Here is a 25,690-nt window from a genome sequence, read left to right as displayed (position 1 = left end):
GCTTTCGCGCGAGGATCCGTCCCAGCCAAGTCCCTCGGTTCCGACCCAGATCCTGGGGGCCCACCTCTGTCCAGTCGCCTTCCCAAAGCGGGCCGCCGGTCGGTCGGTCGGTCGGTCGGTCTGTCCCCGTCCCGGGGCTGGGGCACAGTCTGCGCTGAGGGCCTGGCGACCCCTCTAGGTGGGTTTGGTTGGCGCGCTCCCTGCGGCCCTCGCCTGCCCTCCCGGCCGAACCCCTCCTCCCGGACCCTCTTCCTCGCCCTCTACTGCCTCCTCCCCGGCTTGAGACGGGCGGGTTCCGGCGGCCACCGGGGTGGGAGGGGCTGGGGATCCCGGGGCTTTCCGGGTGCGCGACCTCCTAGGACCGAAGGGTCCCCAGCTCCACCCGCGGGCGGCTCCCGGGTCCGAGGAGCTAAGAGAAGATCTATTAATTTCTCCGCGCAGAAATCGATGCTCTTGTCAGGGCGGCGATCGATGCCAACCCAGCCCGGCGGGGCCCCACCCGGTCTCGGGCCCGGCGCTGGCCGGCCGGGGTCAGGGGCCGCCGCTGGGGCCTGGGGCGCAGCTCTGGGGGGCTGCAGACCGCGCCCCCAGCCCCGCGGAGCGCACTCTGCGCGCGCGCCTCTAGCGCCACCCTGTGGTCTCCTGAAAGCGGGCCTCCCGGCTCCTTGGGGCGCTCCGGCCGTTTTGGGGCGACGCCCTCCCTCTCCTGTTTTCTTTCCCCAGGTCCTGCGTTTGGTCTTTTTGGGGTCCCTTCCCCTTTCTTCCTAGGCCTTAGGGAGTGTTTCGCCTTCTTTATCCCCAAGTGACATCGTACACTCCCTCAGGGGCGCGCATCGTGAGGAGATCTGAGGCCGGGGGCTGGCGGGGATGACCCCGACGGTAACCTTGCCCTCGCCCTGTCATCTCTTCTCCCCCTAAAGGCAGCTGCTTTAGGCTGGGAGAAATAACGGATCAACTTCCCAGCCCTCCCCCACCCCCCCACCCCAGCAGACACCTCTAAGGAGTTCTCTCTGGAGCCGGGGGTCTGGGGAAAAAAGGGGGCGCCGGGTCCCCCGAAAGGGGTGGGGGCAGCCTCGGGGCTGAGGAGCCGAGGGGCGGGGGTGGAGCCGGAGGGGGCAGGGCGGGGCGGGGCGGGCCGCGGGCCCCGCCCTTTCCCGGCGGCTGGGTCTTTAACGCGGCCGGCGCACGTGTCGGGGGAGGCCCGGCGGCCGCGGCTGCGAGCGCACGGACGGCTGCCGGCGGCGCGATGCTGCGAGGCGGACGCGGGCCGCGGGGCGGGCACGGCCGGGCCGCGGGGCCGGGCAGCCTGCTGGCCTGGCTGATGCTGGCGTCCGCGGGCGCCGCACCCTGCGCGGACGTCTGCTGCCCCCACGGCCCCTCGGGGCTGCGCTGCACCCGGGCTGGGGCCCTGGAGAGCCTCCGCCGCCTGCCGGGCGCTGAGAACCTGACGGAGCTGTGAGTGTCCGGCCGGCGGGGCGGGGCGGTGGGGGGTGGTGGGAGCGGACGGGTGTAGCCGTAGCCCCGAGGGCGCGGACTCCCCTCGGGCCTGCCGGGCCCGGGAGGGGCGGGCGCGGCGGGAGGCTGCACCTGGCGGCGGCTCCCACCGCGGCGACCGTCTGGAGGGAGCACCGCGGTGCTCAGTGCGGCTGGGGCGAGGGGGCTGTCCGTGCACCGGGCCTGGGGGAGCCCAGCCGTGTGGAAGCGGCCTTCTGGAGATCAGACAGGAGCCCAAGCTCTGCCTCCTGGAGGTGGGGGTGGGGGGGAGGGTGGCTAGCTGCGGGGAGTCCCTAGTTTCAAATCCTTACCGCCTTGTCCCCTTTCCAGGGGGAAACTAGCCCCCACCCCGTTCTGGGTCATGACCAGGCAATGCTGGGGGTTGGGCTGGTGGAGGTGGTGAGGAGCTAGCTTGGTGAGGTGGTCCAGCTCTCCTCTCCCCATTTCCACCTTGCCGTGGCCTCACCACCCCTTGATTCCGAGGTGGAAAAGGAGACCCCTGGCCTCTCTGTCCCTGTCCTGACTCCCTTTCCACCCTCCTCCCCCTACCTGGGTCAGAAAGTCAGGGTTCTTGTTGAGACACTCTCCTCCTTTCAGGGCCCCAGACTGGCAGAAAGCTCCAGCATTCTGCAGTACTCTGATGTCCTGCAGCACTTGGTTACAAAATACTGGAGTACTCCCTAGCAGCTGGTGAACCTATGGGGGTACTCTGTAGAAATACCTAGAGGTCCCCAAGCATCATCACATGGTGATGGCTGGAAAAGACTTGAATATCCCACGGGACTGGTGGGGCCGGCAAGACTTCTAGAAGAGGGGAGGAACTGCTAGAAAAACCCTCCTCCTGGGGCCTAGGGCTTAGAGGGCGGGTGAGGAACCCTGGCCTCAGGCAGCGACGGGTTGGAAGGCGTCCGAGGCGGGAACCGTCGTCGCTGTCTGGAAGTTACTTGAGCAGCCTGTGATAATTGGCAGTGAGTTACTCCGGTATCTTGTGGTAATTAACGGGAAGGTCCTCAGTCTCTCTCTTTAATGGCCCTAGGGAGACCAGGAGGAGACGAGATGATGGCCTTGACTTGGTCTGGGCCTAGGTCTCTGCGTGATGGGAGGGGCGCGGGATCCAGGCCGCCACCGCTGGTCCAGTCCACTCAGTGCCCTGTGCCTTCACATCGGGGCCCAGGCTGCTGAATGTCCCCTCTCGCCCCGGTTCCCTGCCAGGCCCCAAGTGGGTCCAGCCCTGGGGGTGGGGTGGGGGTAGGGGACAGGCTGGGCCGGGGACTAGGAGGTGCAGGGTGGGGAGAGGGGATGTCCCTCAGGGTGGGGCAGCGGCCTGACCCCCTGCCTCTGCCTGCATGCCCCCTCCTCCTCCCCTCCCTCGCCCGCAGAGCTAACAAGGAGATAATGGACTCGAAAAGACAGATTGATTATGAATCCAAACGAATGAGGCAGCTTTGAGTGTGCCGCCTGACAGCTTGCACACAGCCACCACCCTCCCTGGGTGCCCACAGCTCTCTATAAACCCTGTGAGCAGGGACCTACTGTCTCCTACCGTCACTGGAGATTGTCCCCTAGGCCTCAGGGGCCGGAGGGCCTGATACCTGGCTGTCCTGCTGGGGCCCCGGCTGGGGAGGGGGTCCGTTATGCTGGCTGAGCCCCGTTCCTATAAGCGAGGGAAAGTGCGAGGGTAGAGGAGGGGATTTCTGAGAACAGGCAGTGAGTCAGGGGCCCCTGGCATGTGGGAGGGGCAGGGGGGGGTACACTGACGTGCCACTCCAGGGCAGCTGAGTTCTCAGGAACTCCCTGGCATGCCGAGTCCAGAAGGATCCAGAAGCTGGGCAGGGCCCAGGGCGTCAGCAACCCCCAACTCCACACGCAGGGCCTTCTGTCCCGGCTCCCTATCTCGCTTTCTCTGGCGCTCTGTCCTTATCTGTCTGTCTGCCTGTCCTTATCTGTCTTTCTCCTTGCCTGTGTCTCTCTCTGCCAGTCTCTTCCTGTTTGTTTTCTCCTTTTCGGTGTCTCTGTTCCCCTCTTTGTTTTTCTGCCCCCCTCCTTGAGCCTTCCCACCACTATCTCGCCAGGTAAGCCAGCCAGTCTGTGCCTCTTCCCCTGTCACCCGTCTCCATCCTCCCGTTGCCCCTCTCCCCCTTTTTGGGTCCCTGCTGGGGCAGGCAGGAGCTCAAGGGGTCCCTGGCCAACAGCCTTGTGCCTCTGGCTTGCTCTGCTGAAAGGTGTGTGTGTGGGGGGGGGTAGGAATTGCTGCTTGAGTAGGGAGGGGCTGTGGCTTTGAGGAGGAGAGGGTGGGGCGTGTGTGTGTGTGTGTGTGTGTGAGCGTGCGTGTGCTGCAATGTGGGTCAGCGCAGATGGTGAATGTGTGTTTGGGAACACATATGTGCATGACCACAGGGCTTCCTCTGTGCTGGGGGGGCAGTGGCTGTGGTGAGCCTAGGCCCTTGGTGGAAGCAAGAGGCAAGTGTTTCTGCGGGGACCCCCCACCTCTGACACGTGCACGACCCCCCATTTCTGACATGTGCAGGATCCCCATTTCTGACACGTGCGGGACCCCCCATTTCTGAGCATGTGCGAGACCCCCCATTTCTGACACATACGGGACCCCCCATTTTTGAGCATGTGCGGGACACCCCATTACTGAGCATGTGTGGAACCCCCCTATTTCTGAGCATGTGTGGGACCCCCCTATTTCTGAGCATGTGTGAGACCCCCCATTTCTGACATGTGCAGGATCCCCATTTCTGAAACGTGCAGGACCCCCCCATATCTGAGCATTTGTGGGACCCCCATTTTTGAGCATGTGTGGGACCCCCATTTCTGAGCATGTGTGAAACCCCCCATTTCTGACACATACGGGACCCCCCACTTTTGAGCCTGTGCGGGACACCCCATTTCTGAGCATGTGTGGGACCCCCCCACTTCTGACACGTGCACGACCCCCCATTTCTGACACGTGCAGGATCCCCATTTCTGAAACGTGCGGGACCCCCCCATATCTGAGCATTTGTGGGGCCCCCCATTTTTGAGCATGTGTGGGACCCCCCATTTCTGAGCATGTGTGAGACCCCCCATTTCTGACACATACGGGACCCCCATTTTTGAGCATGTGTGGGACCCCCCCATTTCTAAGCATGTGCGGGACCCCCCGTTTCTGACATGTGTGGGACAGGCCCTGTGCATAAAAGCAGAACACCAAGCTGAGACTGGGCTTCTGTGTGTTTAGGAATGTGAGTACATCCGTGCACGTGAGAGATATGTGCACACACATGTCCACTCGTGAGGGCGTAGGCGTGCTGACGTCACAGGCGCGTGTGTGACGTGCGTTGAGGAGGCGTGTCTCTGTGCGTATGTGTATGCCTGCGTGTGTGTGCATGGCTGTGTGTGCACGCATGAGAGGTGAGAGAATGCACGCACGTGTGTGAGTGTGAGGTGTCTCTGCGTATACGTGTATGCATGTACCTGTGCGTGTATGTGCGTGCAGCAGGTCTGCGTGTGCCCGAGTGCATGTGTGTGCAAGTGTTCATAAGAGTGTGTGTGCACCTGCACGTGTGACTGTGGGGGAGGCGGTGGCGGCATACGGGACTTGGAGAGCTGAACCCCTGTGACTCCGCCCCCTCTCCCCACAGCTACATCGAGAACCAAGAGCGGCTGCGGCATCTGGAGCCCAGTGACCTGAGGGGCCTGGGGGAGCTGAGAGGCCTGTGAGGGGCTGCGGGTGTGGGCGCGGGTGCGGGTGTGGACGTGGGTGCGGGCACCAGTGAGGCTGCAGGTAGGGGTGCGGGCACGGGTGCGGGCACGGGGCTCAGCAAAGGCCGGGGATTCGGAGACTCCAGGAGGAGATCAGAAAGCCCGAGGGTCAGTGGGGCCAGGGTAGCCGGGGAGGCTGTGAGGGTTTGGGGGGTCCGGTGCTGGGCACTGGGGTCTGGCGTGGGTAGCTGAGGCCCGGGGGGGCTGATCCTGCTGTCCCCGCCCCCAGCGCCATCGTGAAGAGCGGGCTCCGTTTCGTGGCACCAGATGCCTTCCATTTTACTCCTCGGCTCAGTCGCCTGTGAGTGGCCCGGGCGGGGCAGAGGGAGCGGGAGGGCCCCCAGACTTGGGCGGCTGCTGGGCTCGTGCCCCCCACCCCCCATTCTGAAGAAAGCCCCGAGCTGGTCGGGCCAGTGTCTCCCCCGTTCTCCTGGGGCTCGTCCTCACCTGCTCCAGGGAGGCGGGAGCCCCCCCAGCTCCCACCCCGTGGGCTCCAAGGTCCTCGTGGTCTCTTCCCCGCGCTGCCTGCCACAGGATGCGTCCGTCTCATAGGTGCCTGCCCCGTTTTTCTTCCCGGAGTTCAGATCCACACCAGTGCGAGGGAGCAAGCGGGCGGCGGGAGCCCCTGGGGTAGCCTGGAAGCGGGGGGCGGCGGGGGGGTGTCTGGCTTTGGCTCAGGTCATGATCTCACGGTTCGTGAATCCGAGCCCCGAATCAGGCTCTCTGCTGTGGGCGCGGAGCCTGCTTTGGATCCTTGGTCTCCCTCTGCCCCTCCCCCACCCCTCTCTGTCACACACGCAAAAGTGATGTTCCATCCCGGACTACACACTGGGGGCTTCAGTTAAAGATGAGTGCCCAGTGACACCTCACAATACGTGACGTCAGTGAATCTTCACGGTCAACGCGGTGAGAGGTCGTGTCGTCCCCAATTTATTTCTTTTGAGAGAGAGAGAAAGCACGAGTGAGGGAAGGGCAGAGAGAGAGAGAGAGGAGAGAGAGGAGAGAGTGAGAACCCCAAGCAGGCTTCGCCAGCTCAGAGCCCGGAGGCAGGGCTCGAACTTACCGACCATGACATCATCACCTGAGCTGAAGTTGGCAGCTTAACCCACTGAGCCCCCCAGGCGCCTCTAATGTTTATTTTGACGGGGGAGGAGGAAGGGGCAGAGAGAGAGAGGAGAGAGAGGATCCTAAGCAGGCCCCGTGCAGTCAGCGCAGAGCCGACACAGGGCTCCATCCCCTGAACTGTGGGATCATGACCTGAGCTGAAACCAAGAGTCGGCCGCTCAACAAACAGCTACCCGGGGGCCCCAGGGCAGGCCCTGTAGACGAAGCCTGGCGTAAGGCACCGACCGGGGCTCCTAACGTGGCTCACGGTGCGGCCAGGAGCTGGTACCCCTCAGGGCTCACTTCTCCCTGTCTCCAGCTAGGGGCCCCGGGGCCAGGGGCCCTGAGGAGGAGAAGGGAGGGGTGGGGGGAGCTGAAGAAGGAGTCTGAGATCCTGGTCCCCATCCCCCTCCTCCTGTGGCCCGTCCCGGGCTCGTGGGTAGGGGAGCACAGATGGAGCCCCTTCCCCCAGCTGGGGCCTCAGCACTTTGCCAGCTGGGGCCAGGGTGGGGGAGAGGGGAGCGGCTGTTCCCTGGGACCCCCTCCCTGGGGTCTAGGGAGGGGGTTAAGTGGGGTTAACCCTTGCTGTCCCAGGGAGGAGAGGAGGACTCAAAGAGCCTAACCTGTCCCGACCCCGGTGCCCCTTGGATGATTCTGGTTGTTGCCCCAGGAGGGGGGGGCGGACAGCAGCTTCCTGTGGCTCCCGGGGCTCCCCCCCCCCCCCCCCCCCGCCCCAGGCCAGAGCAGAGCAGGCCAGCTGGGGCTCAAGGCCACTGTCTCTATCTCACCTCCCACAGGAATCTCTCCTTTAACGCTTTGGAGTCTCTCTCCTGGAAAACCGTCCAGGGCCTGTCGCTGCAGGAGCTGTGAGTGTGGGGCTTCCAGGGGGCCGGGCGGTGTGTGCGTGTGTGTGTGCGCGTGTGCATGGGGACTCGTATCCCTGTGTGGAGGTGTGTCACTGGGTGTGTGTGGAGCTGCGGGGCACGCTCTTTGGGGACTACGTGTTCGGCAGCGAGCTGAGACCCGAGACAGGGACTCGGCACGTGACCGTGACCCCCATCAAAGAGGCCGCAGGCCCACTGGAGGCTGGGGGCCGCGCGTGCATCTGCCCACACTGCCGGCACCCTGTGCACGCGGGCCGGCTGGGCAGCAGAGGTCTGTGTGTGCGGTCGGCACCTGGGGCCTGTGGGCCACCCCAGCGCCCTTCCCTCTTTGTCACCCTGCTCAGAGGCCTCGCCCGGCCTGTCATCCCAGGGAGCCCGCTGGGGCGGGGCAATTGCGTGGAGCCCCCAGCCGGCTCCTTGACTTTCCAGATGCGATTTCTTGTGACGATGTCTTGTTCCTGGGTCCCCAGGAGGAGGAGCCTCTCCTCTGTCCCCGCTCCTTTCCCTGTGGACGTTCCCGCCCCTGCGCTCTGACTGCACTCCCTCTTACTGTGATACCTCCTTCTCTGTGGCTCCCCTGGCTGACACCTGCCCCGCCCTGACCCTCTCTCGGTGTCCCCGTGCCCACAGGGTCCTGTCGGGGAACCCTCTGCGCTGTTCTTGTGCCCTGCACTGGCTGCTGCGCTGGGAGGAGGAGGGCCTGGGCGGAGTTCCTGCACAGAGGCTGCAGTGTCCCGGGCAGGGGCCCCTGGCCCTCTTGTCCAACGCCAGCTGTGGTAGGTGCTGGAGGTGGTGTAAGGGGCTGGGAAGGAGCCGCATGCCCCGGGAGCGGGCACTGAGAGGGGACTGGGGAGCGGGCACTGGCAAAAGCTGGGGGGACTGGAGGTTGGGAGGCATTGCCAGTAAGGGCTCAGGGTCGCTGAGGACGGTGGGGGAGGAGGCATGGCGCCAGGGAGGGCCCCAAGGCCACTCCCTGCTCTGACCTCCCTTGGCCGTCCCGGGCTGCCAGGTGTGCCCGTGCTGAAGGTCCAGACGCCCAATGCCTCCGTGAACGTGGGGGACGATGTGTTGCTACAATGCCAGGTGGAGGGGCGGGGCCTGGAGCAAGCTGGCTGGATCCTCACGGAGCTGGAGGAGTCGGCCACGGTGACGGTGAGAAGCGCTGTATCCCACCCCCGCCCCCCATCCCTGGTCCTCCTCTTCCCCTCCTCCCAGGAGAGGCTCGGACAGGACACGGGGCCAAAGACAGGAAAAGAGAGACAGTGAGGAGGAAGCACGTAGAGCGTGAGGGATGGACAGATACGGCTTAACTCCACGGGGCCGAGGCTCATTCTGTGGGGCAGGTGCACACGTACCCTCAGGGTGGGCACTGGCCCAGCAGGGACCCCAGGCTCTGCTGGGGCCGCCAGGACTTAGGCCCCTCTCTGGCTGCAAAAGAGAAGGTCCCTGAACCCACAGACTATCCCTGCCGTGCACCTGCTTTCTGGAGAAGGAAACGAGACGAGGGAGAGAGCACAGTATTTGTGGTCCTGGCACCCAGGTGAGTCCTCAGGATTCTTCCCGTCTTTTTCTGGAGATTCTGGAAGCAGCGTCTTCTTGGGCGTGTGACGACCGTATTAGGGAAGAAGGCCCGGGTCTGGGTCCAGCTTTGTCACTAATGAGTTTTTGGACTGACTTTTGGAAAAATGCCTCAATCTGCCTGCACTTTGGTCTCCGTATCTGTCTACTGCGGAGGTGGACATGATGACCTTTGATGTCCCGCCTGCCTCTGGACACTCTGGCTGCTATCTCTGTCCTGCAGATGTGTCTTTGGGCATCTTCCCACGCCTTGCCCTTTGTCGTCAGGCTGATGATGGCAGTGTAGCCGCAGCAGGCTCAGGCCTTGTTGACAAGATCAGCAGGGGTGGACGATAGGCTGCGCCCACCCAAAACTCTGGCCCCACAAGGAGACACGCAGGGTCCGGGCCCTGGGAGGAGCCAGACCAGCGTGTTCAGTGCGGAGGCCCTCGCTTTGGGAGGGAACCATCCCCCAGAATTGCTGGAGGCCCCTGGAACAATACTGAAGGAGGAACCACCAGAGCAGGGGATCCAGGCACGGTGGGGGGACCACTAGCCACTGTGTGGCTCCTTCCCTCCCGAGAGCACAGCCCCCGAGAGTGAGCAGTGGAAGGGAACAAGGTAGAGGCAGGAGGTTGGCCGTGACCCTCTGTGGAGACACCTCTGGTCAACTGCTTTGGGAAATTCCAGGGTTTTGCTTTTTCTCTCTGGGAGACTTACATGTTTGCCACCGCTTCTGTTTTCTAGAAACTTCCTATAGAAAAGCCACACCCAACTGGGTTAAATAGAGGGCAGGGGGTGCTGGTCACCCTCAGGACACTGGGGGATCGTGGAGCAGCTCTGAGTTAGTGGGATGCCCTATGCCCAGAGTGATCTGGGGGAGATGGGACAGCAAAGAGAAGCGGGGGGCAGGGCAGGGCAGGGCTCCCCCTGGAGGAGCCTGGAACCCAGAGCTTGCACAAGAGACTGGAGGGCTCTTCTGGAGTCTTCAGGCTAATACTCCAGTGGAAACCGGGGGAAGGCTCACCTCCTCCCACACTTATTCAAAGGATTCCACATTTAGGAAATTTCCAGATAAGTGAGGGTCATCCACTGTTTCGTGTATTTTCATCATTTTATGAAAACAGCTTTCTAGAACGTCAAAAGATCATTTTGTCTACCTCCCTAGCTTACAAAACAAGAAAACCACGGTTCAGCAAGATTAAGAATTGTCCTAAGGTCATGGAACTGGCACGTAGCCGCAGTTTCTTAGGAAGAGAATCTGAAGCTGATTCAATCTTTCGATGATGATTCAGAATCTAGTCGCTTTGCCTGTAACTTCACTCTCTGTGTTTATCTGCCAAAGTGGGTGGGGTCATGCTGCCGCTGTCCCTCCCACCTGCCGCCCTGCCATCCAAGCCGCCTCTGCGTTTCTGGCCTTCCTTGGGCTGAGACCATTAGAACTGTGTGTAAAACAAAAACGAGCAGGGTGGCGAGACCCCAGCTGGTTCGTCCAGTGCGTTGTGTCTGTTTGGCGCTTGGGTTTCTTGGCATCTGTTTAGCTGCTCGGACGGTGGTTTTGGTTCAGGGTATCCCGTGCCTATTTTGAGGTTACTGGTCACGTTCTAGATGTTTTGGACCGTTAAATACACGATTCAGGACATAGTCTGCGAACGAGCTCTAAAGGAGGGGGGCCGTTCTCTGCTATATTCTCTCCTGCACCTCTTTCCTCCCCCTACGCCTTCTTCCTTTTCCATCTGGAGCCCCAGGGGCTCCCCCAAAGACCTCAGCTCCGGCCCCCTGCCTCCATACCCAAGCCTGCTGACACTTTGCCTGATTTCCCCCTCTCTTCCCTGACCCAGCAATCTGGGGCTCTGCCATCCCTGGGGCTGACCCTGGCCAATGTCACCAGTGACCTCAACAGGAAGAATGTGACATGCTGGGCGGAGAATGATGTGGGCCGGGCTGAAGTCTCCGTGCAGGTCAACGTGTCCTGTGAGTCCCAATGACGGCCCCCCACCCCCATGTCCCCTCCTTCCCTGAAGAGAGGCTGTGGGGGTGGGGGGCTGGAGGATGGGCCGGGATATGTGTCTCCACAGCTGCTCCTGCCCAGCTGTTTCCAGATTCCCATGAAAACCTGATCCTGTGGGGGAAGTCCTGGGGGCTTGTCAAGGCCGGAGGGATGGTGATGGATTTCTTTTTGGCCCCCTGCCCAAGTCTTGCTACCTGAGGCCCTTGGTGCCCGCCGCCCGGCTGTTCTCACTGCTCCCTGCTGGATCGCTTCACCGCCTGACCCTTCGTAGCCTTCGTAGTACTCTTGTCGCGCATCCTAGTCTTAAGACAAGAAATTCCCCTCCCGGCTTCTTCTGTAGGCTCGCTGCCTAATTCCCCTAGGTCTGCCAACAAATCACTTTAAACCCGGTGCGTTACATAGTTCTTTAGTTGTGATCTATGATCTAGATTTGTACATAAAACCTAGGCACTTTATTTTCTTTTTATTTAAAATTGTTTCTAAGTTTTTATTTTTTTAATTATTTATTTTGTTAGCTCTTAACGCTATTTTTTTCGATACATGAAATTTATTGTCAAATTGGTTTCCATCTAAGTTTTTATTTATTTATTCTTAGAGAGAGAGAGAGAGAGAGAGAGAGAGAGAGGGAGCAGGGGAGGGGCAGAGAGAGGGGGAGAGAGAGAATCCCAAGCAGGCTCCCCACTGTCAGCACAGAGCCCGAGGCTGGGTCTCGCGCCCCCAAACCGTGAGATCGTGACCTGAGCCGGAACCAAGAGTCGGATGCTTAACCGACTGAGCCCCCGGGCGCCCCAAACTCAGACACTTTAAACAGTGATCACTCTTCAGCTCTTCTGAAGACACTCCCTTCCTCTCGCCATCCTTTTTCTCTGCCCCATCTGGACTTCCGTGACCCTCTTTTCCTTGCTTTTAAAAACAATTTGACACCCGTCCCGCAGCCCCGTCAAGGTGGCTTCGTGTTACCTGTCCCTGTGCGTCGCACGCGTGGAATCACCCCGCCACTATTATTGTGCATTCTTTTGCTCAGCGGCACGTTTTCGGGCTCGTCCGTGTCGGTGGGAGTGGCTTTGGCTGCTTCGCTCCCTGCCGAGGGGGATCCCGCTGCCTGACATGTATGTGTCTGCTTTTTTTAGGTCGGGTCTCTTTCAAACCCGTATCTGTTTTCAGAAAGCTTTTTAACTAGATACGTTTTGCTTGTTTGATGTCTAGGCCCTCTCGCGGTCTTCTTAAGCTTGACTGCACTTAATTTTTCCGGATCTCTTGTCCGAGAGACACGGCGTGCTTAGTTTCCGCAGCCGGGCACCCCGCTTCTCCGGGGCCGTTGCTTGCTCACGGCCACCGCTTAAGTGCTTTAAGCCTCTGCATTTCGTGCACCTGCTGCCTGGTTGGTTGACGATTTACTGTCGCCCTTCTCCAAAATGTCCCTCCCGGGGAATTCGTTAGGGGCTGCTCACCCGTTTCCCTGAGGCCTGCCACCTGATTTCTGGCTCTGCCCGCCCCCCCCCCCACCCCCCTCCCTGACCTGGAGGGGCCACGCTGGGCTCCCCGGCGGCTGACCTCGCCGCGCCCCTGTCTGTGGCCCGCAGTCCCGGCCAGTGTGCAGCTGCATGCCGCCGTAGAGCTGCACCACTGGTGCATCCCCTTCTCGGTGGACGGGCAGCCGGCGCCCTCCCTGCGCTGGCTCTTCAACGGCTCGGTGCTCAACGAGACGAGCTTCATCTTCACGGAGTTCCTGGAGCCGGCGGCCAACGAGACCGTGCGGCACGGCTGCCTGCGCCTCAACCAGCCCACCCACGTCAACAACGGCAACTACACGCTGCTGGCCGCCAACCCCTCTGGCCGGGCCGCCGCCTCCGTGCTGGCGGCCTTCATGGACAACCCGTTCGAGTTCAACCCCGAAGACCCCATCCCCGGTGCGAGGGCCACCCTGAACCCTGTCCCCCCTGGCTCCCCCTGGGTGCGGGTGTCGAGGGGGCGGGGGGGGGTGGGTAGGCCCTGCCCACACGCTGCTGTGATCCCGACCCCAGAAGTTGGGGTGCCGGGGCCTGGGGTTGTGGTGACAGGCTCGGTGCTGGCCTCCTTGGCCCGCCCCCCCTCCCAGCCCAGGAGCCCCGAACCCCCCGGGGCTAGTCCACTCGCTTGGGCTGGCAGGAGAGAGGGCCCTGCCCCAGGGCATCCGTGGCTCGGCTACAAGGGGCCACGTGCCTGTTCTCAGCAAGGTCCAGCAGCGTCACCTCCCTGTCCCACCCCGCCCCGGGAAGGGATGAGTCTGGGGGAAGGGCGGGGGGTGACTCTCCACTCTCCGCCCGGCATCTGATGGCTTTCTCTCCTCCTCCCACGGCAGTCTCCTTCTCGCCGGTGGGTGAGTAGCTCAGGCCGGAGGGCGGGTTCTGTCTGGTCTGAAGGCGAGGCTGGGGCAGGGGGCACGGCTGACCTGACCCCCCAAGGGTCGGCGGGGGCGGGGGGGCATTGCTGCAGGAGGCACTGAGTGTGCCCACTCTCCCCTGTGTCCCCACAGACTCGAACAGCACGTCCGGAGACCCAGTGGAGAAAAAGGACGAAACCCCTTTTGGGGTGAGTGTGGGCGGGAAGCTTGCCGAGGACTTGGGGTCCGGAGTCTGGGCTAGTGGCTTGTCCATGTGTCCTTTCTGGTCACAGCGTGGGGACCTCTACCGTGTGGCCTGAGCTCCCTCAGCCACCCTCACAGCCACGGCCTGGGGCGCCAGGGGAGTAGGGGGCAGGTCTAGGGGCCTGACTCTGGGCCCCTGCGCAGGCCGGAGAAGCCATGTGCTTTGGGGGAGCTTTGAGGCCATAGGAAGAATTCTGGGTCTGCCCCCTCCCCCGCCCCGCAGGTCTCAGTGGCCGTGGGCTTGGCCGTCTTTGCCTGCCTCCTCCTCTCTGCCTTCTTCCTTGTGCTCAACAAATGTGGACGGAGAAACAAGTTTGGGATCAACCGTGAGTGGGGGTGCCATAGCAGGCTGTCCGTCAGTCTGTCCGTCAGTCTGTCCTGCGGGCTCTGTCCTCTGTGTGGGGGGCCCGCGGGCAGGTAGAGTGCTCGGGGGTGTGCCGGGGTGTTTGGGCGCCTGGCTGCAGGGCTCGTGGGTGTGAGTGAGTGTGAGTGAGCGTGTCGGGGCCGGGGCTGGGGCAGCGTCAGAGGCAGCAGCTGCTAATTGGTGGCTGGACTGTAGTCAAACACTAAGTGGGTCTGGGAGGTCTGAGCTCTGTAGGGGGGTGGCGGGGGAGTTCTCTGGTGGCCCACGGGGCCTGGGGTTGGACAGGAGCCAGACGGAGAGAGGCCGCGGTGCCCCCCCGCCCCGCCCCGCCTTCCCCTGCCGGCCGACTTGCCCCTCCGCTCCTCCAGTCCTCCCCTGCAAGTGGGGAGGTGGGGTTGCCTGGTGTCCTGCACCTGCCGGGGGCCAGGGCGGGCACCTGGGCTGTGACCCCTCCACATGGCTATGTCTCTTCCCCAGGCACAGCTGTGCTGGCTCCAGAGGACGGACTGGCCATGTCCCTGCATTTCATGACATTAGGTGGCAGCTCCTTGTCCCCCACTGAGGGCAAAGGCTCTGGGCTCCAAGGCCACATCATTGAGAACCCACAATACTTCAGTGATGCCTGTGAGCGGCTATCCTGGGTCAAGGGTGGGGGGGACCTGGGTGTGTGTGCACGTGTGTGTGTGTGTGTGTGTGTGTGTAAGCCCCGGTAGCGTCTCCTTTGCCCACCCCAGGCCCGAACGGGCCTTCCCCCCCCCCATCTGCCCCCACCCCCGTCCACACCACGGCATGGGGCTTGGTGAGCACGTGGAGGCTCCCGGCAGCCCCCAGCCACCCCCTTGGCTGGCACTTCGCCCCCGCTCCCAGAGGCTGGGGCTCCCGTGCGTGATCCCTCGAGCTTCTCTGCAGGTGTTCACCACATCAAGCGCAGGGACATCGTGCTCAAGTGGGAGCTGGGCGAGGGCGCCTTCGGGAAGGTCTTCCTGGCCGAATGCTACAACCTGCTGCCCGAGCAGGACAAGATGCTGGTGGCCGTCAAGGTGAGACCCCGTGGGTGACGCACCGCTGGCCGGGCCACCTCCCGCAGGAGCACCAGCGTTCCCTGACGTGAGCTGGGGCTGCGGGGGGGCGGGGGGGGGGGTGCTGCACTCAGTGCCGCCCCGCCGTCCAGGCGCTGAAGGAGGTGTCCGAGAGCGCCAGGCAGGACTTCCAGCGGGAGGCCCAGCTGCTCACCGTGCTCCAGCACCAGCACATCGTGCGCTTCTTCGGGGTCTGCACCGAGGGCCGCCCGCTGCTCATGGTCTTTGAGTACATGCGCCACGGCGACCTCAACCGCTTCCTCCGGTACGAGTGCCCGCCCCCCGCCCCCCCCGCGCTGGCCCCTGGCCCCGAGCCCCTCATCCCTTCCCTACGCGCGCATCCCTGAGTCGAGAGGCGGCGCCAAGAAGGAGCGGGAAGGCACGGCTGCCTCCCCGGGGAGCTCTAGGGCAGATGCGTGAACGCCGGAGGCGGCGTGCGCAGAGGACAGGGTGGCGGCAGTCGGGAAGGTGGCACTAGCAGGAGTCGGGAGCTGTACCTCAGGGGAGGCGGCTTTGCAGAGAGTGGTATGCATTCGTGAGCGGCGGAGTGGCCCAAGGCGGAGTGGCCGGTGGCGGAGTGGCCGTGGCAGAGTGGCCCGAGGCAGAGTGGCCGTGGCAGAGTGGCCCAAGGCGGAGTAGCCATGGAGGAGTGGCCGTGGAGGAGTGGCCCGTGGCGGAGTGGCCCGTGGCGGAGTGGCCGGTGGCAGAGTGGCCCGAGGCAGAGTGGCCGTGGCGGAGTGGCCCAAGGCGGAGTGGCCGTGGAGGAGTGGCCCGAGGCAGAGTGGCCGTGGAGGAGTGGCCAGTGGCGGAGTGGCCCGTGGGGGAGTGGCTGGTGGCGGAGTGTCCCAAGGCGGAGTGGCCGTGGAGGAGTGGCTGGTGGCGGAGTGGCCCGTGGGGGCGTGGCGTGTGGGGGAGTGGCCGTGGAGGAGTGGCCGGTGGCGGAGTGGCCCGAGGCGGAGTGGCCCGTGGCAGAGTGGCCCGTGGCGGAGTGGCCCGTGGCGCAATGGCACGCAGGAGCCGGGCTCCCAGGAGGTGGGGTTTAGAGAGTTACAGCAACAGTAACAAACGCTTGTCAGGCGCTTGCAGAGCTCCAGGCTCCATGATCTATGCTCACTTCCTAAGTGAGTCACTTTCACTAAGCGACTAAGTCACTTTCACTAGGGCTGCGTGTGTTTGTACACATCTGTGTAATAACATAAGTAGACTTTTATTTTTCATGCTCTCCGAGAGCATGTGGCAATTTACACTTGGAGGGAGTTACTAGAAATTCACTTCTTTTGCTTTGGGCAGAACAACTCCGATGCGTTTACTGACGTGTGCCGACAGTTTTAAGAACTTCAGGAAAGGTGCCCATTTCACAGATGAGGCTTAAGTGACTTGCCCCAGGGCACGAAGGTGGTCAGCGGCCCAGGGGAGAGTATGACCCCAGGTAGAGCCGTGTCTCAAGCCCTGACTGTGATGGTCACATGTTCCCTCTGCTGAGTCCCTCTTGCATGAGATTCCCCCTTCTGCAGGACGGGACATTGTCAGGTGTGAGGGAGGAAGGGGGAGGGCCAGGGCTGGATCAGCTGTGACCTGGTAGTTTTCTTCTCTGACCTCAGTTTCCCTGCCACTAAGTGGGACAAGAGCGGGGTGGGGGGACTGTGATTGCGGATAAGAAAGCATTTTGTGGCTGTCCAGTTAATGGTCGTGATTTGGTCTCCAGACGCCCCCTTGGGAGTGAGGTGTACAGAATTCAGTTGGGAGAGACCTCAGGGTCTAAGCTTAATTCCCTGCAGGAGGAGGACGCAGTGGAGGCTGGGGAGCAGGAGGGAGGGCCCGATGTTGAGTGTGGGTGGATGGGCTGAGCGGAACTGGAGTCCACAGCAGGCCTTCCCCTTGCCCACTGCCCCGGTGTGGGCTCCGTGCTGAGTGCTGGTGATGCTGCTATCTGGGGCCCGGGCTGTGGGAGAAGCGGCTCTCATGGCTGCATGGAACACGGAGAACCAAAGGAGGGGACCATGAAAGCTTCTGATAAGTCTGGAAGACATTCCCTAGGAGGGCCATCTGTTCCTTCTCACCTCAGGGCCTTTGCACTCACAGCTCCCTCTGCCTGGCACTTCGGGTCTCCCTCCCAGCCACTTCACCTCTGTCTCTGACCCTTTTGAATGGCTTAGTCACCTCTGTTCCTCAGGGTTCGAGTCTCACTTTAAATGTCTCTTCCTCCAGGAAGTCTTCCCTGACTTCTTCCATCTCCGGCCCGAGTGCCCATCAGGTGCCCCCCCCACTGCACTGCGGTGACCCCTTTATCTGTACCCTCCTCTCCACCTGAGCTCTGATGCTTGGCACACTGGAGGTGTTTAACAGGCTTTGGAAGAAACGAAGAAATAAGTGGACCAGGAGAAAGTTGGCCAGTAGGAAGGGGCGGTGCTGACAAAGCCCTGGGCTCAGGCAGGGGTCACAAGGCGTATCTGGGGGATGGGGCTGAGTGGTCTGGACTGGTCTGGCCTGGTGGTGGCCGTGTGGGAGGTGGAGGGCGTCCTGGAAACCTCGGGAAGGAAGGAGGACCCCACAGGAGGCTGGATGTTGAGGGCGAAGGTGAGAGAGGCAGGAGGACCCCCAGGTTTCAGGCTCGGAGGCTGGGGAGGGAGGTTCCCTTCACGGAGGAAGGCGGAGACTTGGCGGAAGATGCTAAGCATCTACAGGACCGAGTGGGAGGTGCCCGTGAGCGAGAGATGCAGGGGCCAGCGGGCAGGTGGATGCTGGGCTCAGCGTTCAAGGGGGCTGCCTGGGGGTGGGGCACGAATGTGGGAAGTGTGGGCAGCGGTGAGGGCTCTGGAGGGGGGCACACCCGGCGGGCCCATCCCAGCCCCTCCAGACAGCCGCCTCCCTGTTCTTCCCTTCCTCCATTCTCCTGAGTCCCCACCCCGCTTCCACCCCAGCTCCCCAGGCTCCCCAGCCTCCACCTCCTGGGGGCTCTCCCCCCCCAGCCCGCCCCTCTCCCTCACTCTCTGGCAGGTCCCACGGGCCCGACGCCAAGTTGCTGGCTGGCAGGGAGGACGTGGCTCCGGGCCCCCTGGGCCTGTCCCAGCTGCTGGCCGTGGCTAGCCAGGTCGCTGCCGGGATGGTGTACCTGGCAGGTCTGCACTTCGTGCATCGGGACCTGGCCACGCGCAACTGTCTGGTGGGTCAGGGGCTGGTGGTCAAGATCGGCGACTTCGGCATGAGCAGGGACATCTACAGCACCGACTATTACCGAGTAAGGGTCTTTGGTCCCGGCCCGGGCCGCACCGGCACTGCAGACCACCCCCCCGGGGGCTCCTCGACCCCAGGAGGGTGGTGTGGGGGCCCAGGCTGCCGGCTCTGGACTTGAACCCCCCTCCTCGGCTCTCTGCTCTCCCGGACAGACGGAAAAGACACCGTGGGTTCTTCCCTCTTAGCGCGGGCCCAGAGCCGCTTCCACGGGCGGGCGGGAGCGGGATGCGCGGGAGCAGCGGGTCCCCCCCCTCCCCCCAGCAGTGACACGGTGCCGCCCACAGGTGGGGGGCCGCACCATGCTCCCCATCCGCTGGATGCCCCCCGAGAGCATCCTCTACCGCAAGTTCACCACCGAGAGCGACGTGTGGAGCTTCGGCGTGGTGCTCTGGGAGATCTTCACCTACGGCAAACAGCCCTGGTACCAGCTCTCCAACACCGAGGTCAGCCCCGCCCGCCCCCCCCACCCCAGCCCTGCCCCTCCTGTCCCCTTCTGCCCCCATCCAGCGTCCCCACAGCTCTGGGCCTCCTCCCCCCAGCCCCTCCCCCCCAGCATTCTTCCCACTCACCGTCCTAGCCCAGGCCCAGCTGGCTCCTGGGGGAGCCCCAAAGCACTTTACAGACCGAGCCCAGACCCCCATCCCTAGCTGCACGTTACAGACCTCGCAGGCATTGTCAGGGTGGAAGGGAGAGGCCCGGGAGGAGGAGCACAGCACCAGAGGGCCTGAGGCCGCAGCAGGAAGGCCGGAGGTCAGACTGCAGGAAGGACAGGCCTGGTGCTCCGTCTGCCCGCGCGGCCGGACGCGGCCACCGCGGGGCCCCAGGTGTTCTGTCTCCCGGAGCAGCCCCCCCTCCCCCTCCTTGGCTCGCAGCTGTCAGTTTCCATTTCTCCTGCTAATGCAGTCTGCTCCCTGGAGGCCGGTGGGGTGGGGGAGAGGGTTATAGATTTTAATTTTCTCAAGCACTGAGAGAAGGAATGGAATTAGTGCTGCCCATAACCCAAGTCCTCTAATGGGGAGGGAGGGGAGAAGGGGGGAAGAGGCTCCAGGCCCCTTCGCCCACCTCCCTCCCACCATCTCTCCGTCCCTGGATCCCTTCGCTGCTCTGACAGTCCTTCCTGGAGTCTAACTTTGGTCTCTCCTGCTGCCGTTTCAAACTTTCGGAGGAGCTAGGTCCCCACAGAATGGTGCCTACAGAAGAGAAAAGGGAGTGGGGTCGCCCTGTGCCTTAAATTGCAAACCCTTTTCGAGGGTTACCTGCAATCCTGCTCTCTTTTCTTTTTGCCCCCTGGAGCTGAGAGGTGGGGGGCCATCCCCCCCCCCCCCCCATTCAGCCCTCAGCCCTGGGCCGGTGGATTTGGCAAATGTCGGGGCCCCTCCCCTTCCTCACGTCACCTGGCAGGTCTTCTGAGGGTCTGATTCCAGCCCTTCTGGAAGCTCCTACCCCCAGAGTCTACCTAGCCTGAATCCTTCCCACTGCTCAGTGTCCCGGTGGTTCACCACATCCTTTTAGAAGATTAGTAGCCCAGAGGCCCAGACCTGTGTGTGGCCTGCCGGGAGAGCCTCCGGGGGGTGGCGCTCCAGCACCGCGTGCCCTCTTCTCTCTCCCCCGCCTCGGTGTCCCCAGGCGATCGAGTGCATCACGCAGGGGCGCGAGCTGGAGCGGCCCCGGGCCTGCCCACCGGAGGTCTACGCCATCATGCGGGGCTGCTGGCAGCGGGAGCCACAGCAACGCCACAGCATCAAGGAGGTGCACGCCCGGCTGCAGGCCCTGGCCCAGGCGCCTCCTGTCTACTTGGACGTCCTGGGCTAGGGGGCCACCCAGGGGCCGGGCAGCCGGAATCCCGGGCCTGCCATCAGTCACCCCTGCAGTTCCCAGCAGCCCCTGGGGTGATCTCAGCATCTAACTCACCCTCAGCATGCCGGAGGGGACAAGTGGGGTCTGGGAGCACAGGATGTCCCTGCTTCTCTGGGCAGGTTCCGTCATGGCAATTATATTTATTACCCCTTGGCCGCGTGTCTCTCGCCAGTTCTTGGGATGACGTCACTCCGGGAGAGGGGTATCGAGACTCAGGCAGGGGATGAGCCTCCCCTCTCTAGTTGCCCTCCGCGGTGGCCCTAGTCCATGCGGCTGTCACCTCCAGCTGTGGCAGCCTCCTAGTCTTGTGACCATTGTGTTCACCTGGTGGAGAGGCAGCCTCAGGGCAGGCTTTCTAGAACTTCAGAGCCGACTCGTCCTTCTCCGCGCTTCGTGTTCGCGAAGGCTGAGGCTGCAGCGCGAGGCGGAAGTTAGATGTCACGGCGGACCGGGCGGGAGTATCCGTGGGGTGGGTCCGCCTGGTACTGGTGTGGGCAGAACAGGGCGGGCACATGATAGGACCAGTGGATGAGAGAGAGAGTGAGCTTGAGCGTGCGTGCGTGTGCGTGCATGTGTGCGTGCGCGTGCATGTGTGCGCGCGTGCGCACGTGGCGAGGCCGGGATAGGAGGGTGGTGGGGGAGGCAGGACGCCATGTGCCTTCCGCTCTGTCACTCTTCCGGGCTCTAAGTGCTTGGAGATCAGCATCTGGAGGCCAGGGACTGGGCAAGGTGTCTGTTTCGGAAGGATAGAGACGTCTCCCTGTGCCATTCTGCCCAAGGAGGAGGTAGGGTCTCCTTTCCCCTCTGCCCCTCGGAACAGCACTTGGCTTTACTGAGTGGCCCCAGGCTTCTTGAGGCTTCGAAGCTGGCCGAGGATCCCCTCAGGACCTGGGCCCTGCCCCCATCTTCATCACATGGAGCCCTGGAGGAGCAGTGCCCGCCCCCCGCCCCTCCCCCCCCAACCTCCTGCTTCCCGCCCCATCACTTCCAATCACCTGCTCAGCTCCCACAATAACCCACACTCCCCAAGGCTCCTCAGGGCTAATGTCGCGGCTGTCTCATGTCCTTGGGTGCCCAGCTCCCCCCACACAGTGATTCAATCTGGGCCTTATCACCCCTAGGCCTAGCCCGATGGTGTCTGCCTCTTGTCCAGGCTGGTTAGTGCTAATGGAGGTCTGACCCAGGGCTGCAGGCTGATTGATGGGGGCGGGGGTGGGGGTTGGTCCCTGAGGGCCAAGTTCACAGGCCCTGCTCTCCTGACCTGGGAGGAGTGAGGCGGTACTACACCACCTGGCAAGGCAGGGCTTACAGCAGGTGCGGTAAGGGGGCGGGTGGCAATGTGGCGGGAGAGACGGGGTCGGGGATCACATCCAACAGGTAGGCCAGGGACAGGTGCCTGGAGAGAGACCAGGACAGGATCTACAGACTCGGAGACATGCAAAGACTGCAGAGGGACGTATGAGAACAGAGGGGAGAGACAGAGAGACACCCAGAGAGACAGAGGGACACCGATGGAGAGACAGGGTGCAGGTGCATGCTGGAAACAGACACAGGTGAGACATGCAACTGAATCAGAGAATGTCCTGGAGAACAGCATGGGGTCTTGGGACGCTTTCTGTCTCACCTGCGCCCCCATCCTCCCCACCTCCCCTGCCCCTGGAGCCCCAGTTCAGGGCTGAGGAGGGGGTGGGGCAGTGCCAGCCTGGGAGACCCCAGAGGTAGGGCCATAGGGGGCCTCCCGCATGAGCAGGATTTGGGCCATCGCTGAAGCAGAGGGGATGGAGGTCAGGCAGAAGGGACCTGCCAGGGTGTGTGGGGGGCATTTCCAAGGTCAAGGGCATCGGGACATCAGAAGCTCTTAAAACCACAGCTGGAAAAGCTGGGCAGGTAAGGTAAGGTGAGGGGTTCTGGGAACAGGTTAGGACCTGGAGGGGAATATTCCGGGAGAGTGTGGGACAGAGGACTGGAGATAGCTTTTCATTGATCTGGAAGGGGAGCTGAAGCCAGTCATCGGGACCCCTCCAGGTGACCTGGCCCTGGTCGGTGAGGAGGGGGCTTGTACCCACATTGCCAGTTTCACGGCCTAAGAGCCCCCCCACTGGCTTCTCTTTCCTCTCACGCAGATGAGCACACACACACACACACACACACACACACGGCCCTGCCCCCTCTCTCTAGCTGTTGGACTCCATTGTCAGTAATGGTGCCCCCTCCACCCCAGTGAGTCCCACGCCCCGCCCTGTTAATTACCTCCTGCGGGTGCCAAGTCCATTAGCTGCCCCCCCCCCCCGCCCCCGCCCTACACACCAGGGGCTGAGCACCAGCTGAGGCGGATGCCAGCAGGGGGAATCAATGGAATGGGACCCCGAGGACCCCGCGGGGAGCTGGGACAGGGACAGCAACCTGGGGCTGTGGGGGTCAGACATCTGGGGCCCCTAGACCTACTGTGAGCCCCTCCCACCACCCCTCCCTCTCAGAAAAAGGCTGTGTCCGCTGCAAGACAGAGGCTGAGAAATGGTGGTGGGCTTGCTCTGCGAGAACATTGAGAAAAGCACCCAGAACTTTCCTCTAAAGGAAGCTTCTGCCAGCCTCTGCTCTCGGCTCTGGAGAGAGGGAGTCAGCGATACAGAAGCCAGTGGGGGTCCCCCGGGGCCACCCCAGTGCGGGGATGGGCTCTCCAAAGAGCCCAGGGGTCCAAGCCGTCCGACCCCCTCCGCCTCCCGAGGCAGCCTCGGCCTCCTTCTTGCACTGCCCCTCGGGGGGCTGGATTCCTGACAGGAGACAGGGGAATGGGCATCTGTTCGGGTTTCCAGGGACTGTGTGGGCAGAGGGCCGGGGCAGCCTGGGTGGAAGATGTCCTGACCCGTGCCCCTGTGAACCCCCAAGTTAAGAGAGACCCTAGAGAGAACCCCAGACTCCATAGGCCCTGGGCTCTCCAAGTGCCAGCTGGAGAGAGCCCGTCTTGCCAAATTCCTAAGGTGGCCTTGGACAGGCTGTCCAGTGAGGGCGGGGGTGACAGTCCTGGGAGGAGCCAGGACCCAGGAGTCGCGACTTCCAGGCCACTGCCAGGCCCCAGGGATGCTCCAGGCATCAGCTCTCACAGACTCCAGGGCTAAAATGGACCATCTGAGCAGCTCGGGCTCTGGGGCTGTGGGAAGAGAGGCATCCGGAGCGGGAGAGGCGGAGAGAAGACAAAGCCGGGGCTGCAGGGGGGCCCACAGAGAGGCAAAGAGGGGCAGGGGTGCGCCACCGAGCGGGGCAGACACGCACGTGCGCTGCACGGAGACAAGGGCGGAGAGCCCGAGAGGCAGGGCACAGCCCAAGGGCTGCGTGCTGTCCTCTGAGCCCCATCTCCCAGCAAGCGCTTGGACCAAGAAGCTCTGCAGCCCACCCCCCTGCTTAACTGGGTCCCTTCCTCCTCTTCCAGGCCGAGGCTCCCTGGAGGTTAAGCGCGCAGACCAGCTTCTGCATCCATGGGCTGTGTGATGTTGAGCAAGTTACTCAACCTTGCTGTGCCTCAGGGTCCTCCGCTGCAGAATGGGGATAATAATAGCACTAACCTCACGAGGTTGTTTGCAGGTTGAGGCAAGTCTTCTGTGTGAGTCCCTCCCAGCGGGGACTGGCCTGCGGATGCCTGGGCACAAGGTTGCTGGCTTTATTACCCTTTTTCTCTCCTCTGTCTTTGTCGGCGTCATCCTCCTCCCCCTTCTCCCCCTCCTCCTCCTCTCCATCCCTGGTCTGTGGGGACGGGGCAGCACAGGCCGGCAGGGCCGCGTTTTGTGGGAACAGTGATCACAGAAGGGAAGCTCTTGGCTGATCGCCACCAGCCCCCCAGCTGCAGCTGCTCTGGGAGGGCACTTCCCCGGAGGTGGGACGTGAGGTGGGGAAGGGGCTTCTTCCTCCCTCTGAAGCCCTGCAGACTGCAGGTCCCTGAGCTGCCCAACAGCCTCGTGGGGGAAGAGCCTCCCCTGGGGGGAGGGAAGGGCCAGAGCAACCCCCACTGGCTGACCTTCCCCCCCCCCTCCCCCGGCAACTCCAGTCCCCTGATTTTCCCCAGTGGGACCTCCCTTCCCTGCTCACCTCCTCCAGGCAGCCCTCAGGGATTAGACATGGACCTTGGCACCCCTGTAGGGTGCTGCTTTTTTTTTTTTTTTTTTTTTAACGTTTATTTATTTTTGAGACAGAGAGAGACAGAGCATGAACAGGGGAGGGGCAGAGAGAGAGAGGGAGACACAGAATCTGAAACATGTAGGGTGCTTCTGAGGTCACAAGTCCTCGCAGACTCGAGTCAGGTCTCCCGTGTATCCATTTAGGTGTTCGAAACGTGCTTTGGCGGCTTTCTATCCCGTATCCCCGTGGCCTCCCATTCGCGGGCGTCGGGAAGTCCTTCTTGCTGTCTGCCCTCCCGCTTCCCACCTGGATCTGAAGGGGTTACTCAGCTCCAGGCCTGCCCCCGGCGGATCCCAGCTGCCTGGGCCTGTGGTCAGAGCTAATGTAGGCAAGAGTCGGAGGACGAGAGGGGGGAAAGTTATTAGCGTCTTCATCATCTTCGTCTTTGAGGGGTATCGATTGTCGGGTCTCCAGGCTCATTTGGTTATGAGGGGGCTCACGGGGGTGTTGGGAGGGGCTCACGGAGCCTCCACCCCTTATCCTTGAGGGGGAGCTGGGCGGCGCCTTCTCAGAGGGAGACGTGGAGAGACACGGTGTGGGACCCAAAGGCGGCGGGGAGGAGAGGGCCCAGGGGGTTTGAGCTTCCAGCCCGGCGAGGGGCCGACTGGGGGGGTGCGGGCTGGGTTTCAGTTCACCGCACTTTGCTTTAAAGTGTGTGTGCGGCTGTGACGCAGAGGGAGGAGGGGGGGGGAGAGGAAGAAAGGAGAGAGGGGAAGAGAGGGAGAAGGGGGGGGAGAGGGAGAGAGAGGGGGAGGGAGGGGAGGGCCCAGGTGAAATGGAGAGATTCAAGATGGCGGCCCAAGGGCGAGAAGGCAGGGCTCCCTCCTCCTGAGTCTCAAGTTCAAGTGCAGGCCACTCACGGTCCCATCACGGAGGCAGAGCCTCTTTCCCCAACACGGACGTGCCCCTGTCGGCAGCCTCCCTTGTCCTGGGAAGCGAACGTTCCCGGTGGGCTCTGTGGGTGCTGGGTGCTGGGTGATGCCACACAGGCGATGCCATCGTCGCGTTGTCACTTCTCCCCAGTGTGTCTGCTTGTGTTTGCACGTGACAGTCTCTGTGAGGAGGTCTGTGTGAGCCTGGCTCTCTGTGCAGATCCCTGTTCCCAAGGTGAAATCAGAAAGGGGAAGGGGATCGGGGGTCCGGCTGCCCACCTTGTCCCGGGAGGCCCCTCTTCCACCTGCAGGGGTGGGGCTGGCGCTCGGGTTGCATCCGAGGGGCGAGGGCCTCCGCGAGGGGGCGCGGGCTGTGGGGGTGCTGGCGGTGGTATGACATACTCTCCCTCCCTCCTTCCTCAGGGTTCCTTCCTTCCTCTCTGCTCTCTGCCTTCAGAAGCCCAGAGGAGGGGTAGGGGTGGCTTCTTGGGCAGGGGGTCAGACTCATTCCTTTTGCCCCAGAGGAGCTGGCTTCCCCTCTGCTGGGCTGGGAGAGGAGGTAATTAATGACAGGGAGGCCAGGAGGGGAGAGCATTCAGGGCTAATGTTGGTATTAATCAGGAGCTGGTCCCCAGTGAGGGATAGGATTCATATGGGGCAGTGTGCGTGTGTGTGTGTGTGTGTGTTT

The 25,690-nt window shown here is 62.8% G+C and overlaps 1 protein-coding gene across 1 annotated transcript; it reads left to right on the top strand.

Moving 5' to 3' along the window:
• The first annotated feature begins 1,210 nt into the window (after positions 1–1,210).
• NTRK1 (neurotrophic receptor tyrosine kinase 1) lies at positions 1,211–20,104 on the top strand. The gene is made up of 17 exons (XM_060644609.3): positions 1,211–1,455; positions 5,124–5,198; positions 5,474–5,545; positions 7,146–7,214; positions 7,863–8,008; positions 8,242–8,384; positions 10,631–10,763; positions 12,384–12,710; positions 13,142–13,159; positions 13,316–13,371; positions 13,650–13,752; positions 14,268–14,414; positions 14,700–14,830; positions 14,962–15,134; positions 17,867–18,107; positions 18,388–18,546; positions 19,730–20,104. The coding sequence occupies exons 1-17, from the start codon at positions 1,247–1,249 to the stop codon at positions 19,913–19,915; spliced, it is 2,388 nt and encodes a 795-aa protein (XP_060500592.1). The 5' UTR covers positions 1,211–1,246; the 3' UTR covers positions 19,916–20,104.
• The last annotated feature ends 5,586 nt before the right edge of the window (positions 20,105–25,690 follow it).

This window comes from Panthera onca, chromosome F1, assembly GCF_046562875.1.
Source record: "Panthera onca isolate mPanOnc1 chromosome F1, mPanOnc1 haplotype 2, whole genome shotgun sequence".
NCBI lineage: Eukaryota > Metazoa > Chordata > Mammalia > Carnivora > Felidae > Panthera > Panthera onca.
This window is presented reverse-complemented; position numbering and strand designations above follow the sequence as displayed.

Coding starts and splice junctions, on each gene's coding strand:
- NTRK1 (XM_060644609.3), top strand. CDS start 1,247: ATGCTGCGAGGCGGACGCGGGCCGCGGGGCGGGCACGGCCGGGCCGCG. Junction 14,831..14,961: donor AGATGCTGGTGGCCGTCAAG/GTGAGACCCCGT, acceptor CCCGCCGTCCAG/GCGCTGAAGGAGGTGTCCGA. Junction 15,135..17,866: donor GACCTCAACCGCTTCCTCCG/GTACGAGTGCCC, acceptor ACTCTCTGGCAG/GTCCCACGGGCCCGACGCCA.